At 33.4% G+C, this 17,480-nt stretch overlaps 3 protein-coding genes across 3 annotated transcripts; 1 reads left to right on the top strand and 2 right to left on the bottom strand.

Moving 5' to 3' along the window:
- Window positions 1–2,966: 2,966 nt before the first annotated feature.
- On the bottom strand, window positions 2,967–4,761 carry LOC9318045 (probable WRKY transcription factor 12). The gene is made up of 4 exons (XM_002881933.2): window positions 4,411–4,761; window positions 4,218–4,306; window positions 3,796–3,966; window positions 2,967–3,351 (listed from the first exon to the last, which is right to left on the bottom strand). The coding sequence occupies exons 1-4, from the start codon at window positions 4,642–4,644 to the stop codon at window positions 3,189–3,191; spliced, it is 657 nt and encodes a 218-aa protein (XP_002881979.1). The 5' UTR covers window positions 4,645–4,761; the 3' UTR covers window positions 2,967–3,188.
- A 4,967-nt stretch (window positions 4,762–9,728) lies between these two features.
- Window positions 9,729–11,740, bottom strand: LOC9316203. The gene is made up of 5 exons (XM_002881934.2): window positions 11,231–11,740; window positions 10,755–11,162; window positions 10,570–10,662; window positions 10,367–10,506; window positions 9,729–10,295 (listed from the first exon to the last, which is right to left on the bottom strand). Exons 1-5 carry the CDS (start codon window positions 11,681–11,683, stop codon window positions 9,848–9,850), a joined length of 1,542 nt encoding a protein of 513 aa, XP_002881980.2. The 5' UTR covers window positions 11,684–11,740; the 3' UTR covers window positions 9,729–9,847.
- Window positions 11,741–14,286: 2,546 nt separating this feature from the next.
- LOC9318047 (ELMO domain-containing protein A) lies at window positions 14,287–17,480 on the top strand. Its single transcript, XM_021028248.1, has 10 exons — window positions 14,287–14,516; window positions 14,686–14,820; window positions 15,183–15,292; window positions 15,435–15,503; window positions 15,691–15,806; window positions 15,889–15,943; window positions 16,216–16,336; window positions 16,596–16,643; window positions 16,756–16,850; window positions 16,956–17,480. The coding sequence occupies exons 2-10, from the start codon at window positions 14,736–14,738 to the stop codon at window positions 17,055–17,057; spliced, it is 801 nt and encodes a 266-aa protein (XP_020883907.1). The 5' UTR covers window positions 14,287–14,516; window positions 14,686–14,735; the 3' UTR covers window positions 17,058–17,480.

Here is a 17,480-nt window from a genome sequence, read left to right on the forward strand (position 1 = left end):
GTTAATAACCGAAATTCAAATTATCGACGTTGAGATCTATTGCATGCAAATGAACACAAAGTCTTGAACTGGATTATCATACTTTCAAATACTGATTCTCTACTATTTGTGTATAGATTTACATTTTTCATGTTTTATAACGCATTTTCACCGTGCTCTCTATACGTAATTTGCAATCCAATAACAGATGCATTTTTGTTATTTCGTCGGTAATTTATCTTCCGAATAACATTACAAATACCGTAGTTCCACTCATGAACTACAAACGTAAGTAGACAAAATTTTATTACAACATTTATAGTGTATTATGTACCATTATTTTATTTAATTTGGGTTTTGTATGATGCGAGTACTGATCGTATACTTGATTACTGATTAGTACTACCTGAAGTTACAAGAAAAAACATTTAGATTGGGATTGGTGTGATGAAAGAGTAAAGCATGTCTCGTGAGAGAACTAAGAATAAAGAGTAAGAATAAAGAGTCTTTTATACATACGATATGATTTTCAAGTGTAGAGATATAATTTTACACCCAGTTTTTTTTGGAGCATTTGGGGATCATCAATAACTGCGTAACGTGTCTCTCGCTTATCGTATCTTTTTCATACCCAATTTCCATGTGCTACTCCATGTGACCCTCCCCCATCCTTCAAATACGCCTTTTTTCCTTTAGTTTAATTCATATAATAGTTATAAAAAGATTAAAATAATTCTATAATTCACAATATTCATGTTTTAGAATACATTTAATATTGATATATAGTATACGCCTAGTCTAGTCGATAATTTGTCTTGAAGTTATATAAAGATGGAGGACCACATTTCTTGGTTGCATGTACAGTTTTTTTAAAATTCCGAATTCGTTTGTGAATTTTCTTTTTTTCTTTCTATATAAGCCAATTCTCTTTTCAAGATATTTATTCAATCAGACCATATCAAATATTTTTGTTGTTGAAGATTTTATCAGACCAATCCATCTCTATTTGGTGGGCCTAGCTATATTATCCGTTTCATCTTAAGTTGCATACGCCATTTTTGTTACAAATATCTTCTAAGAAGATCGAAATGATACATACAATACAAGTTACAACAATCGTTCGTGAAAATTTAAATAAAACAATAGCGGTTGTTGTTAGTTTACACAAAAGGGCCCAAGAACCAATTATTTGCTGTCACGTCACGATCAAAGAAAGAACATCAATTAGAGCATCTCCAATGGTGAGAGCTCTCCATTGGCTCTCACTATTATTTTAAGAATAAAATTTTCAAATTTATGAGATGAGAGGTTTTGTTAGGGTATACAAATACAATGTTTATCATTATAAGTCTCTCATCTCTTCTACCAATCGCTTCACAATCATCTTTTGAGCCGATTATGGGCCTAACATGGGCCGTTTATTGAGTATTTCTCTACTTTCGGAAAACCCCCAATGGTAAAAAAAAGTATTGAAATGTTGTTGCATTGATCCAAAGAGAAAACAAATTTTTACCATAAAAATGTCGAAATGAAAGATAAACCCAAACAAATCTAGAACATATCTCTTATAGAGAAAACTATTGTAATGTTGATCCAAGAAAAAAACAAATAATGATCATAATAATGTTGAAGTGAACATAAACCCAAACAAATCTAGACATCAGATCATAAATCTTTCTTTTTGTCCCTCAAGGTTCCATGCAATGCATGATGCCATGATGTTGCTCTTGGTTGAGGGAATCAATACCCTATCATATATTTCATACTAAAATCCAAAAGAAAAAACAAACTTTATGTTTCTTCCTCTTCACTTGAATAAAGTTTATTATTCCATTAAGAAAAATTTAAGTCATATAATCTAATGAGAAATGTTAACAAATCTTGTAATAAGAGGTGGACCAATATATGTACACAAAGTGAAGGGTGTGTCAGGGCACAAAATAGGTGGCTTACTCAGTTTACTCACACTCCACTTGTGTCTGGCACACACTGATAAGCAGCGAGTCACATGCCCTGACTCGGTTTCAGCGAGTTTGCCACTCGCAATTTTAATTGCCTTTTACCATCAATAAACATATACGAGAGGTGCACAAAAAAAAAAAAAAAAAAAAACACATACGAGTAACCATCTCAATATTTAATCAAATCATGTTGTATTTCTTTAGGCTTCTTTACAATTTTTTTGCACGTAAGTAGAGTGAAGAAAGAAGATGTCGTCAAAAAAAAAAAAAAAAAAAAAAGAAGATGTCGTCAATCGTATTTGACTTGATTCTCTATCCCAATGGTGAGTTGGTGACAATGCATTTGCATCTTTCTAAAACGAAGGTGATGATGACGACGATGTAGTCTATGATTACGCTCCGGCTGCATGATTCAATCATCTGTAGTTATAACATCTTCATCATTAGGGGAGAGAGAGAAGCTTCTCTAGCTAGCTAGATAACCCTAATTAGTATAATTAATTATAAAGACCATGTGCTAGTTTAATTTGTAGCTAAGCTACCTTGAGTGTTGTTACTACCTTAATAAACTAGTTACTTTTTGGTTTCTTCCTTTTATGGCTTTTAAAGTAAACTAGTTATACTGGATCTACAATGTTGAGTTGTGCCTAATATCTTATTTTCGTTGTGATAATCTTACGTTAATCGACCATTTGAAACATGTATTTGTTTGTCTTTTGTTTATTTTTGAACATTGAACTGATCATTTGTTGTAGAATGAAATTAAGAGTAAAATTGTTAACTCGAAAATTCAATTATAATAAAATTTGTAACGATCGACTAGAAGTAGACTTAACTTCATAGTAAATTAATCACTTTAAATCGTGTGTTATCTTTTTTTTTTTTTATCAGATTTTGGGAATAATATATAATGTATTTATTTTTCCTGTTCAAGAAATAGATCATGCACCAATAAAATGTATTCTTCATCTGATAATTGCTTCAGAATCACTTAAACAAGATTATCTCTTTCCACCGTGTCAAAACTGAAAAACTAACGCATTGAAAATTTTATCCAAAATGAACAACCAATGTCAATATATATTATTACATATGTATACTATATATATGTAAGCAAACAAGTCAAGAAGATATGCATAACATCTGATGACTTATGACATACTCTAGAAAAACACATGCATGCAATATATCACACATCTATATATGCACAGATATATCTGTATATATATAGATATACAGAAAGAGAGGTTAAAAGGAAGAGAGACAATCATGGTCAGGAGAAGTGGAGTCATCAGAGGGAATGTGGTTGTGACGACCTTCGTAAGTAGTAATCACCATTCTACAATCTTCCGATAGTCGCTCCACTCTCTTCTTCACCCTACAGTTGTTGTGTGTGCATCTGTAATAACTCCTGTATATATATTTCATTCATTCATTCATCATTAGACATAATAATTAGATTTAGTTAACCATTAAAAATTGTGTGAATATTCGCAAAAATAGTTGGAAATATGTGTAGACATGGCACAATAAAAAGATAAAAATAGAAAGGGATTGTTTTCATTCTTAATGATGACAGCCCCCGAGGGACGTACTCACGTACAGACGATACATATTGTAATTATACATATAGGTATAAACAGTCATGTCTAGTACTTGAGCTAATTAAGGCTCCACAAGAGTCTAAAGAGAGAATATTATGATGCACCTAAATTAAGTTTTTCACCTCAGCTTTTACGAAACTATCAATCATCAAACAATGTGATTAAACGAGGTAAATGTTATATTAGGAAACTATTGGTAAAGTTAATGAAGACTAATCAGTCACATATATGTGGTGGTGATAATTAAGTACCTGGGGTGAAGGCTGTTCTTGACGACTTTCTGACCATATTTACGCCATTTGTAGCCATCGTCAAGAACATCGACATCGCTTTTTGTTTGGAAACAGAATCTTGGCTCTCTTAATTTCCTCCTTATCTTCACTTTGTTCTTCATATCTCCACTCCCACTATTTGATCTCCACCTGAGAATGCAATCACTCTAACGTCTTAGAGACATTGTTATACCTTAGGTTTAATTCTTTCTCATAAGTATATATATTTAGTCTATAGTTCTATTGGATCACAAAAAAATTGCAAGGGAGATATATATAAGTTTAATTAATAATTAACTTTCTTAGTCGTTATTGATGAAAAAAGAAGAGAATAAATTAACATGAACAAGAAGAAGAAAAAAAAAAGATTCATCTTTGAATCGAACGATGTAAATAATTACCAAGAATTAGAATGAGCATCAGTGTTAGTTCCACCTCTAAAATTCTCCTGATCATCATTAACCACCTTTGATCCCAAGGGTCCTCCACCCTACAAAATATCATATTGAAACCTTCCAAATTAAGATCAATACATACTTAAAATACAATTAAACAAGATCTTCACATATATGTATAGAAAGAGAGATCAAAGACCTGAAGATTGTTAGAAAACCCTAGAGGTGCATGAGTAGTAGTAGTGGATGAAGAGTTGTGAATGGGGAAAGAAGGAGAAGAGAGAGAAGAGGAAGAAGAAGAAGAGAAAAAGGTTAAGACATTGGTTTCTTCAAAAGGAACGAGGAAGTTCATATTCTCTTGAACCGTCGTCGACGACGATGTCACTTGTTGTAGATCGTAATTATTGAATACTCTTCTTCCTCCTCCTTCCATTGTTTTTAATCCCAATCTCTCCTTGTTCTTTTTTGTTGACTATTATGTACCAATTTAAAATAGTGTATGACACTAATTTATTTATATCTATAAATTAATAAAGTAATAAATGTTACTTTGACGGTTTATCTTCTCTTGCTTTCATATAGAAAGGGTAGGGTTTCGTGTGTATGTCCCTACACGTGTCAAAGACCCTCCAAACATATCATTTGTACCATTCGTGTCTTTGGCAGTCAACTCCATGTGAAGTGTTTTAATGTTTATAAATCATATCGCTAACAAAACAAAATTCGATTTCAATATATACTATATATATATATATAATTCTTCGCATAATTCAAAACATCGTAAATCCTTGATATTTCTGCGTGTTATGGTCGACCAAAGACGGCGATTTTAAATTCCGTTGGAAAAAAAAAAAAAAAAAATTCCGTTTCAACAATTTTTTGCATTTTATGAATATATATAGGTTACTCCACAACATTCTTCTATCGTATAAATAAATAAATATATATATATATATGTAATTCAATGTACGAATAAATGTTATATACAATACAAGTAACAATAAGACTTTTCTGACGTACTAATTAATGAACAACAACAAAATCATTATATATTAGTGGAATAATTATGAAGTATTAATGTAAGAGTTTTTAAATCATCTTTTACCAATAACTTTGTTTGCAACGTTTACAATACATCGTCCATCGATAACGATGTTTGGAAATTGGAATGTTATCTACATATCACCGTTTATTGTCAACTTACTTAGACAATTAACGACTTTTACTTTCAATTGTTTAAGCAAGTAACCTGCATCATTAGTTAAACCTAACCATTCCATAATGAGGCCAAAAGAAGGTTTGGAGTTTGGACTGATTATTATGATCAGCTTTCTGAAGCAACCTAAGAAATTAAATGAAGTAAAGATAATTATCTTAATTAATTAAGAAATTTGGGACATTTTTCATTTCACATGACAATTTTGATAGAGAGAGGAAAAGATGGGAGAGAAAGAAGTTGTCAAGGAGGTAATCGAGTGTGGTGGAGGTACATCAAAGCTTCCATCCATCTCAAGATGTGTCCTAAAGCTGATGATGGATACGACACCCACAAAAGTTACCTCTTCTCAAATCATGTCGAATCCACCTTCATAATTTTTGTTTTGTAAATGAAATCCCAATAATTATATTTGAAATTTTTTCATTAGACTACATGTTTACATCGTTTATTGAGAATCACAATTAAAAAAAAAAAAACATTATGCATATAAAATGTTTTAAAAGTCATTAGACATCAATTAGAATATCAATCAAAATTCATCCATGTTTTAATTTGGTTTTTAACATTCATCGGTGTTACAGTAGTGGCTGGTTTGAAAAAAATATTTCTACAGTATTGAGAATTTGATAATTACACACAACAACACATAAACACCCCAGGAAAAGAGCCCGCCAACTTCCTCCACAATAGCAACACAAAGCAACAATGACTAATAAAAAGCCATATAATATATAACATTTTTAATCTTCTTTTTGACAAAACCATAAAACGTGATTGAGGTAGATTAACATTTTTTAATTTTATTTAATTTACCGGTCCAATCTATTCCGTAATTAACTATCATCATAAGGAGGGACACTTGCTCAAATAGCCATTAAAGGAATTATAATACCATTAGTTTATTGATCTTATTCTTACCGAGTTACCGACACCAAGAGTATTTTTGGTTTTCAGGTAGAAACATGGCTATATAAGTTTCAAAAGCGAAGACCTTCTAGTTTGTTTATACTATATCACGCTTTAGTTTTCTTTTCCAAACATATTTTTCTAAGTTGTAAATACAAACACAAGATATAATCGAAACGTTTACATATGGAAAAAGGAGTTGATCAAATAAAACTTTATATTATGTAAGATGTAAACATAATCAAAAGATGCAAATGAAAAGAGAACAATAATTAATCAATTAGAAGATCATAGGTTGAGAAAAGAGACAAAGAGACAAAGAGAGGCATATTAAAGGTTTATATAATAGGGGATGAATTCCATGCAACAATGATTACACGTTTCAATCAAATCCGTAAGGAATTTTCCAAGTTTAATGATGGTGAGATTTCTAAGGCATCTTTTTCTCTTGTAGTAGCCCACTTTGTCTCCTCCTCTATTCTCCTTTCGTTTTCTTTTCTTATTTGTTTCATATTTTTACGTCGTTGAAATCCAAGTGTAGATGCAAACACGACCCTTGGGTATATAACCTAAAACTACCTAAATACTTGTATATATTCAACTCTTTTCATAGAAGTTCGATATCAATTTCATTGGACATTCAAAAGTAAGTTTGGGGTTAAATTTCATCAAAACATGCGAGTTATTACGGATTCTGATATCAAATTTTCTAAAACTCTAAAATCAAAATTTGTTTATCCAGCTAAGTGAACAAAGGATAAGATCCAGTGGGTGATTTTGAATTGGTTCCGAAATAAGATCCAATGGATGATAAACTTTAGCCCATTTGTAAATCAGGCCCAACTGGCCTACCAAGCAAAATTGCAAGTTAGGGCAGGAGTTCGATAAACTTTCTCCAGCGGAAGGGAACTTACGCCGCCGGCTAAGTACGGTGGTTAAGATATAGCTTAAAATATATTGCCTTACCAAAGAGTAAATATCAAATCTAAAACAGAGGAGGGTTCTTGTGTCCATCGTCTCTTTGCATGAGATTTGGATCTAACTTGTTGAAGACCAAGTATTTGGAATCTCTAACGACTAATGCGGGATCTAAAATTCGTTTAAATTTCATATCATATTGTAATTATCTAAGTTTTTTTTAATAAAGAAGGTTAAAATCCATTATAAAAAAAACCCCCCAAAAATTCAAAACCTTTTTCAACGATAAGTATAAATATTTTAAATCTATGAATTTTTAATTAAAAATCACAATTTTAAAAAGTATTTTAAAAATTCGAATTAAAAACTTGAATGCTAAATCTACATAATGATAAGAAAAACAAGTTGAATATTTGAAATCTCTAACGACTAATGCGGGATCCAAAATCCGGTTAGTTTTCATATATCATTATGTAAATTTAGTATCCAAGTTCTTGAAATCCGTAAAAATAAAAATAAAAATCTTTTAAAAATCCGAATAGAAAAAATAACAATTTTAAAAATTCGAATTTAAAAACTTGTATGCTAAATCTACATAATGATACGAAAAACAAGTTGAATATTTGGAATCTCTAACGACAAATGCGGGATCCAAAATCCAGTTAGTTTTCATGTATTATGTAAATTTAGTATCCAAGTTCTTAAAATCCGTAAAAACAAAAATAAAAATCTTTGAAAAATCCGAATAAAAAAAATAACAATTTTAAAAACTGTTTTAAAAATTTGAATTTAAAAACTTGAATGCTAAATCTACATAATGATACGAAAAACAAGTTGGATATTTGGAATCTCTAACGACAAATGCGGGATCCAAAATCCGGTTAGTTTTTAATATCATTATCTAAATTTAGTATCCAAGTTCTTAAAATCCGTAAAAGTAAAAATAAAAAAATCTTTTATAAATACGAATAGAAAAAATAACAATTTTAAAAATTCAAATTTAAAAACTTGAATGCTAAATCTACATAATGATTCGAAAAACAAGTTGAATATTTGGAATCTCTAACGACAAATGCGGGATCCAAAATCCGGTTAGTTTTCATGTATCATTATGTAAATTTAGTCTCCAAGTTCTTAAAATCCGTAAAAAATAAAAATAAAAATCTTTTATAAAACCGAATATAAAAAATAACTATTTTAAAATTCTGAATTTAAAAACTTGAATGCTAAATCTACATAATGATATGAAAAACAAGTTGAATATTTGGAATCTCTAACGACTAATGCGGGATCCAAAATCCGGTTAGTTTTTATATTTTATTATGTAAATTTAGTATCCAAGTTCTTAAAATCCGTAAAAAAAACAAAAATGAAAATGTTTTCAAAATCATTTTTGACTTAATAGTATAAATATTTGAAAATCTGCTAATTTTTGGAATTAAAAAAAAAAAGATGGGATAGAAATTGACCTTTCTTTATGGGCTGAAAATTATTTTCCTTTTGTTAGGCTTTTTCGTGCAAAAGGGCTTTGATGACTCCATCATCATTACTCCGAAGCCTGAAATTCCGTCGACATGTAGTCAGTCTCTAAACTAATTGATTTTTTTTTATTATTCGTCTTTGTGTGATATCATCACTCACCCATAGGCCATAGCTTTAATATCTGTAATGATTCTCGAGGAAGGGATCATCTTGGTCGAAGAAGAGTCAACATCATCTTCCATCGCTCGTCTCTTGTTTTGGTTTGGTTGGTGAAGATTTGTCCAAGAACAACGACAAAGCAACATATCAAACGCAGATTTGTCCAAGAACAACGACAAAGCAACATATCAAACGCCGAACAATTTGGAGCCAAAGATGGATCAACAACGAAGTAGAAACTGAAGAAAAGAATCGTAAAATCAGAGAATGAAATTGCATCTTTCTCATTCTCTCTCTCTCTCTCTCTCTCTGTGTTTCTCTGGGTTTGTGATGATACTAGTAGACAGAGAGAAGAGAGGATGCGCGACATGTATATATAGACTTTGTTGTTTCTCTGTGTTTCCTTTTTTTTTTGGGGATTCAAAATTTCCTTTTTTTTTTTTACTCTTTTCAAAGTTTCCTTTTTTTTAATAGATTCAAACGGTCTTTTGTGTTTGTATCCTTTTTTCTAAATATCGTAAGATTCTTTCTGCGAGAAAACAAAGCTTATGTATCTGTCTTTTTATAATCGTCTTGAAGGCAGCACTGAGATGAGATTTGGTGGGTTGATAAGTACATCGAACTTGGTAAAAGAAGAGAAAATCATAGTCGAATCGGATTCGGATCTTCTCTGGACTATATCCATCAAGAAAACAGGAATTTCCGTACAAGACCATACACCTTAGGGGCGACACTTTAGTTTTATACGTTACTATGATATTCATGATGCATCGAATTACTTCCAACATTATTGTGTTGATTTTTTTTCACTATACCAGCAAATAATACTTGTATGTACTAAAGCGTTCAGCCATATAGCTGAGAAAAACAATTTATTGCCTTACCAAACATCAGCTAGTGTGTTACTACATTTGTACCAAAGAGTAATTATCAAATCTAAAACAAACAAGTTTTACTTGGGTTCTTCTGTCCATCGTCTCTTCATTTCGGATTTTGATCTAACTTCTTTAAGATTCCCATCCAAACCATAATCCCTCTCCATCACAAGATTGATTCCTTCATCTGAATACCATCCAACTCCAATGCACAAGACTCCATCTTTCTTCACATCCACGTATGCAGTCACACCACCTGGTAGCCACATCACAGACACATCTTGCATATCTATCACCTCTTCTTCTCCAAACGAAACCAAAGTTTCTGGTAAGTTCCTTCTCTTTAGAGCTTCTGTGCACAGGTACACAACTGGAGTGCTTTCACCTGGCTGCTCGAATTCGGCTTCTTCTCCATAGATTGGAGTTGCACTTACTTCAAATACTTTCCATGATCCTGTTAGTTCTGATGGTTGCGTGCGTTTCCTCTGCGAGAATGGTTTTAACTCCAATGGTGCGTCGTTGTCACTGAGACATAAACCGTTAGGGTCAGAGACATACCGAAGAAGAGAATGATATAAATCAGAGGTTGGAGTTACCTTTGCTCTTCATAATTTGAAGGACTAACCCACTGTTCTTCATAGACACCAACTCTCATTATCTGTATATCTGCACCACCATTGGCGAATTCTATAGTGTGGACTACTCTCAGTCTCTTATGGCAACCCTTCACCAGACACTGGACAAGAAGGAGCAATGAGCCATTTCTTCTCTCTTAAAAAGCAAAAAAACACAGACATACCTGTTCAAACTTGAAAGTCGGTGTGAGGTAATAGTTCGATTCACTCATTTCCCCAACAGGGATTGTAACTGGACCTCTGGAATACGATCCATCCTGCATATCAACCAAATGGAAACATTACATGATGAAACCTAGCCAAAGGGAGAATCAGAGCTAATCTAGTAGCTTCCATGAAATGTACATACCTCGAAGTAAACGAGGCCGGGTTGATCTACCATGGAATCCTCTTCCATGACATCACTTGCTTTCAAGTTAAAAGACTCGAACTTAGGCAAACGAGTATCTACACCAGTCTGGTCAACCAAAATCTCATCTTTACTCTCAGAAATTTGGAAAAACTCTCCATGAGGATTCAAAGTAACCCAATTGATCTTCCTCTGTATCTCAGACTCTGTATTAGCTCCACCAGAAGGAGGAGATGGTAAAGCTTCGATCCTAGAAAGAGTATAACAATCATAAAGACTCTCATTCTTCTTCCCAATTTCAATAGGTTCCATCTCTGCAGTTATCGGCGAGAACACAGCTCCTACACCTTTCCAAATCCCACTTACACTACTCGCAAATGTTCTCCAAACTGGTTTAATCACAGGTTCCTAACAAACCAATTTCAATCAGAAAATAGCTAATTTTCGTCTTAGAGATTGAAATCTGAAATCGAAACCTGAGTTTGAAGAACAGTCTCGGATTCGATCAACATCGTCCCTGAAACCAAAACTCTGCCGATTTTACCCTTTCTTCCTCCACCTAATCTCTTCCCGCTTCTTCTTCCTCCCTTTGGCTTCACCTTACGCTTCTCCTTCTCCGCCATTTCGTTGTCAACGCTCCATATATTCTCTTTGTTACCTTTCAGAGTCACTTTCCCTTTGTTTCCCGCCGGACGGCTATTTCCGTCGTTTGGTCTTGATCCCTGCGCCACGATTTTCCTCCTGTTGACATTGTTTCGTCGCCGGAAATTGCAGATTGAAGGAGATAACAGAGCATTATGAAATCCAAAGCAAAGACTGTGGTTGTTACATGAAAGTGGAGAAGAAGAAGTGAAGCTTTTACAGAGATGAAGAAATGGCGTTTGCATCGTAGAAGATGATGAGAACGAAAGCAAAGTGACTTGAAACATATCGATAGCGTTGAAACAAAGATGAGTATTAAATGGGCCGTTAATACAGTATTAGGCCCATACTAGACCGTTAATACAGGCCTAGGCCCAAAATATTCAATATCGGCCTAAATTGTCTAAAAGTATGATCCTAGATGGATGGAAATAGGGATCAATATAGCATCTTTTTTTTTTTTTTGTAATATTTTGGGGAAGTGAACTTGTGATTGGCTAGGAAGGTTACTGGTGATCGACGTTTCCTTTAAGGCCGACAAAGTTAATGGACCACGAGGAGTTTTATAAAGTAGTTTTTCTTTCTTTCTTTCTTTTTATAGCTTTAAAAGGTGTAATGATGACTTTTTCAATCTCAATTTTAAAAACAATCTTGATAACTTTTTTGATTCATATACGTGCATTCTGGAGATCAAGACATTGAAATACGAACACACTAGAACGAATATTTCGGAATAAGTATGTTGGAATATTGATGCATTGGCTAATGAAGCATGACCAGACAAAGGTCATTGGAAAGTAGGTTTCTTTTTTTTTTTTTTTGCGTAAAGCTAAAGGAAAGTAATAAAAATACATTAAAAACGAAATATATAGTGATATTAAATACTTTAGTTGACAAAATTGACAGCAGGAAAAACATTACATGAAGGCCATAAACTAAGAGGTTTGACCAAATCTGAAGGTAAATCAGGTTTAAGAATCAGAAGAAGATATCTATTCCAACTGGTGCAACGGTTGTTGTACCCGTTGTATCGCCCATAGCTACAAGTCTATTTATTTTAGTGTTTATGTATGATGATATATATAATATTTGATATAGATATGAAACTTTGTCGAACCCCCATAAAAAAGAAAAGATATGACACAAATAATATTTCTTTGTGTTTGCAAATTGGTTTTGTAGTCAGTCAACAACCAAAGGTTTACTTGTTAATTATTCAGCGGAAGTCATCTTTGATGTTATTCATGCAAGAAATACCAAAGATTTTGTTTATTCGCAAATTGTCTGTCAAATATTTTATTACGAAATTAAAGAAAAAACAGTTAGGAAGTTTCGGTTTGAAATTAGGTTTGATAATATAGATGGTGAATCCATAATTTTTTTTCTGTTCAAGTGAAAATCAACTCATATCCGATACAGCAGTTGGATAACCAATATTTGATTTTTTTTTTTTTAATAAGATTGCGATGACATTATATATATGTATATAGTAATATAAATGGCAAAACAATATGTTTCTTACCCAACTCATCACGATGTTGCACTGGTTTAATAAGTTATTTAAAATTGAGGAACTAGAATTCAAAGTTTTTAACTAAGATCTCAATTTTCTTCAAAAAAAAAACTAAGATATCAATAATGGTTGACAATTGTGAATGTTTGAAGTAGCTAGCCTAGAATAGTCTGCTCTAGCCTCAACCCTCAAGTATTAGTTTAGGTATGGAATATGGATTCTCCAATTATAAAAACAAATAGAGAACAATATATATGTTATATATAAATTTATATTTATGTATGTATGTGTATGTAATTCTTGATAATACAAATAGAGAAAGCTTGCAGCTAATACTTTGAGTTCAAGTAAAGGGTGGCAATTATCTATGTTTTCTTGCTCCTTTCCTAGCATGAAAGGATGATCGCTTTTTGTAGGTAAACAAATTATTTATATTCAATGTTTGGGATCGATCTAGGAAAAACAGATGTAGAAATCAAATTACAAAATTTATTTAGTTGGACAGAGAAAAGAATGTTCTGAGAAGGAGTCAATGATGTGGTCGCCTAAAGTTTGTATAGTCTTAAGCTATGAATAGTTGTGTACCATAAGCTCAAGAAATATAGAGATTGCAACATTTCTTTTGAATGAATGATAGAGACTTGTTTCTGAATTCTCTTGCTGTAAATGTAACATTTTCAAAAATTTCATATAAAAGCTTAAAAGATCTCCTTGTAGACATGTCACATGTGTTGGATGATTGATTTACAATCTCGTGGACCAAAAAAACAAAGAGTGTAATTATACGGAGGCCGGCTTTAGTTAAACTTCACCCATCATAACAACATATGGCCCATCCCATGTCATAACAACATATGGCCCATCCCATGCCTATTGCAAATGTCGCAGACCGGCGCGTGATGATTTACATAATTTTGATTTAAAACTCAGAAAAATACATGATACAATACGTCAAATTGCATGTACATATATTAATGGTAGTTGAAAGGAAAAAAACAGAGGTATACAAATAAATCGAGCGTCCTCCAAGCATGTAAAATATAATTAAAATAACACCTATAATTTGTTGCAAAAAAAATAAAGAATGCCCAAAAACAATTTCCATTTATTTTGTTCTACCATATTACGACAAAAAAAAAAAAAAAAGAATAAAAGTGTTTGACTTAAGGAGCCAAATTAATTAACCAATGCTTAATGACCTAACGAACCAGTCACTTTTCTTAATTTTCCGGTACGACTTGTGACGGCGACGCTGAAAACGATTGAAGTACACGCGCGGGGTCCTCCAGCCTAATTGCCACCTGTACACCAGCCCTGCCCGTCGTTACAATTGACGTAACTATAAAAATCTCATTTTCCTTTTTTATTTTATTTCTAATCAAAAAAAAATAAAAGAAACGGCAAAAATTTATACTGAAATCTTTTTTCTTCCTTATTCTCTCATTCCGCTTGATTTCGCCGTCCGATTATCTCAAGCGCCGATAAAATCCGGCGGCACTCACTAGATCTTGAAACCATAGTTTGTTTCTTGCTCAAGATTCTTGAGGATTCTCTATAACTAGTTTCGAAGTTGATCGCTCTTTGGTTTGAGTCCTCGATTCTCGACGGTGATTGAATTCTTCTCTTACTTTCTTTTTTTTGGTTGTTTAAGTTCGCTGTATCAATCGCGACGTTTTTGTGATTCGCATTGCGTCTGGAGTTGATCATGTACCGATTGGTTTCTTATTGATTCGATTGCTGATGAAGTTATCTGGTTTTGCATTTGATTGTTCGCAGGATGGCGATTCTGAGGTGAATCTGAGGAGCGAGAAAAGAGAAATCGAGAGATGGATGATAGAGAAGGCTCGTTCGTAGCTGTCAGGCGGATTTCTCAGGGTCTCGAACGAGGGAGCGTTTACAATTCATCATCTGGTAATTTCCATCCTCTCTACAATGGTGGTTGCATTTTTTCTGTCTTTTGGGTGAAATTTGTACTAATGCGTTTTCTGTGAGCATTGCTTGGTTTCTGGATTCTCTGCTATTGTTTTTTTTTTTTTTCAGATTGTCTCTAGAATTAGAGTACTAATGCACTCATTAGTACTTAACTTGGATTCCAGTTTTTTGTCAAGGAGAATGATGTTAAACCCTTAGTATTTGGTAGATTTCGTAGTATACTTGTCTATAAGCTTTGTTTCTGTGTGCTTTTATAGAATTGTGATGCTTATAGGGAGTTTTATGGATTGGAAATTTAGATTAGTTAATGAAACCATTGAAGTTTATTTGTTTTGTTATAGCTGAGGCTGTGCCTGGATCAGCAGCTTGGTTAGGCCGGGGTCTTTCTTGTGTTTGTGCTCAGAGAAGAGATAGTGACGCAAATTCTACGTTTGATCTAACACCTGCTCAGGTATTCAGTTTTTCACTGTTCGAGTTGGAAGTTTATATTTTATTATTTCCTACATTAAGATAACGTTTCTGTCCTCGCTATATTAGCTGGCTACTTCTAAGCGTATCCAGGTATACTTATACCCTATTGTTGGGACATGCAGGAGGAATCCTTGCAGAACTTGCAGAACCGCATTGACGTAGCTTATGATAGCACAATACCCTTGCATCAGGTACAACTTCCTTGCGGGTTTATAAGCCTTTAGAATTTCTCATTAAAACAGTTGACTTAAACCATCATTTGGACATGGTAGAATACTGCATCTTTTCATCCCTTGGCTTTTTTACTATTAGCTAGCATCATAAATTCAAATGTACCAGCTTTGATGATTACTTTGTTGCTTCGTCATACGCTCTTAGGAAGCGCTGAGGGATCTGTGGAAACTTGCCTTTCCTGAAGAAGAGCTTCATGGATTAATATCTGAGCAGTGGAAAGAGATGGGTTGGCAGGGCAAAGATCCGTCAACAGATTTTAGGTATAACACTGACTTTCCTCTTCATTTGTGTTATAGTTATTTCTTGTATCTATTTTCTCTTTGACAATGCATCATCTGGCAGGGGTGGTGGTCTCATATCTCTTGAAAACTTGCTGTACTTTGCTAGGAACTTTCAGGTATACCTATATACTACATATACAAATGTTTTATGAAAAGAATGAGCTGCCTTTCCTTTATAACTTTTACTTTCCATGCACCATATATTATCGATTACTCATTGGCACTGCTTCACTTGTATATATATATATATATGTATTCATGCGTAAAGTCACGTATGATATTTATACCCGATAACTCATTTGTTACAGTTGTTCATGACTTTACATCTTAGTTCTTGCTGATCTACTTTTGTCACTTAGTTCAAACGCCACGTGTCTTTATGCTGCAGAAATCCTTCCAGGACCTTCTGAGGAAACAGGTTGGGGATCGGTCTGTGTGGGAATACCCCTTTGCTGTTGCTGGTATCAACTTAACATTCATGCTCATCCAAATGCTTGACCTTGAAGCAGGTATACATCCACATGAATTTACTTACCTACCATGATTCATGATTGTGATAGTTGCTATTTACCTACCATGATTCATGATTGTGATAGTTGCTATTTACATCTGAAGCCATAGGATTGGGAAGCCCATAACTACTATAGAATCTTCTTGCATGCATTAGGCAGCTGTCTCGTATTGTTCATAGTCTGTCATTCTGATAATGAGTAATGTATTGAGGTAATCAATGGGTTCTCTGACAACTTATCCTTTTAAAATTTACAGTGAAACCACGAACAATTGTTGGGGCAACTTTTCTGAAGTTTCTTTCTGGTAATCTCTCACTTATGCTGTTTTGTTTTCATCAAATTGAAAAGCCTTTTTATTACACATGGTCCTTTAATCTGATTTTGACACTGAATGTGTTGGGTGTTTGTGTAAGCAGAGAACGAATCTGCATTTGACCTTCTTTATTGCATTGCATTCAAGCTAATGGATCAGCAATGGCTTTCAATGCGCGCCTCATACATGGAGTTTAACGTAAGTAGTAGTGGTTACAAAACAGAGACATTAGTTTGGTCATATATACAATACATACCAAGATGCCATGTTGATGCTTTGTCTTGGAATATTTGGATGACACAGACGGTGATGAAATCAACAAGGAGACAGTTGGAGAGAGAGCTGATGCTGGAAGACATAATGCATCTTGAGGACTTACCCTCCTACGCTCTTCTCAATCAATAGCCTTTACGATAATAATAAATAGCAAGAAGAGTTTCTAACCTCAGAATAACACAAGGCTGCGCTGCTTCTGCCTCTTTCTTTGACCTTTTCTTGTGTTTGGTGGTTCTACTTCTAAGTAACAACTCCAAAACCGAGTTGTTACTTGTTATATTAAAACAAGAAATAGAGTGTGAAAGAGAGAGAGGTTGGGATAAATCTCAATTTGGTTTGGTTGCAAATGAGTGTGTAGCTGAAATGGGTTTGTTTTCTAACAACGTTGAGGTTTTTTAGTTACTGTGTGAGTGATTGATGTTAGTGTGTGGGGGATAATAATGATTTGGTGATGTCCACAAATTCAAAAGCAGTCACTGTTAAAGGACTCTTAACAGGGGTTAAAACTTCATTTGTTTGTGTATTAAAAGTTGTTTTGATTGTTTATTGCTG

The sequence above is a fragment of the Arabidopsis lyrata genome, assembly GCF_000004255.2.
Source record: "Arabidopsis lyrata subsp. lyrata unplaced genomic scaffold ARALYscaffold_4, whole genome shotgun sequence".
Taxonomy (NCBI): domain Eukaryota; kingdom Viridiplantae; phylum Streptophyta; class Magnoliopsida; order Brassicales; family Brassicaceae; genus Arabidopsis; species Arabidopsis lyrata.

Coding starts and splice junctions, on each gene's coding strand:
- LOC9316203 (XM_002881934.2), bottom strand. CDS start 11,683: ATGTTTCAAGTCACTTTGCTTTCGTTCTCATCATCTTCTACGATGCAA. Junction 10,663..10,754: donor CCGGCCTCGTTTACTTCGAG/GTATGTACATTT, acceptor GTTGATATGCAG/GATGGATCGTATTCCAGAGG. Junction 10,507..10,569: donor CGACTTTCAAGTTTGAACAG/GTATGTCTGTGT, acceptor CTTCTTGTCCAG/TGTCTGGTGAAGGGTTGCCA.
- LOC9318047 (XM_021028248.1), top strand. CDS start 14,736: ATGGATGATAGAGAAGGCTCGTTCGTAGCTGTCAGGCGGATTTCTCAG. Junction 15,293..15,434: donor TTGATCTAACACCTGCTCAG/GTATTCAGTTTT, acceptor TGGGACATGCAG/GAGGAATCCTTGCAGAACTT. Junction 16,851..16,955: donor CCTCATACATGGAGTTTAAC/GTAAGTAGTAGT, acceptor TGGATGACACAG/ACGGTGATGAAATCAACAAG.
- LOC9318045 (XM_002881933.2), bottom strand. CDS start 4,644: ATGGAAGGAGGAGGAAGAAGAGTATTCAATAATTACGATCTACAACAA. Junction 4,307..4,410: donor GGTTTTCTAACAATCTTCAG/GTCTTTGATCTC, acceptor GATATTTTGTAG/GGTGGAGGACCCTTGGGATC. Junction 3,967..4,217: donor GATGCTCATTCTAATTCTTG/GTAATTATTTAC, acceptor TTGCATTCTCAG/GTGGAGATCAAATAGTGGGA.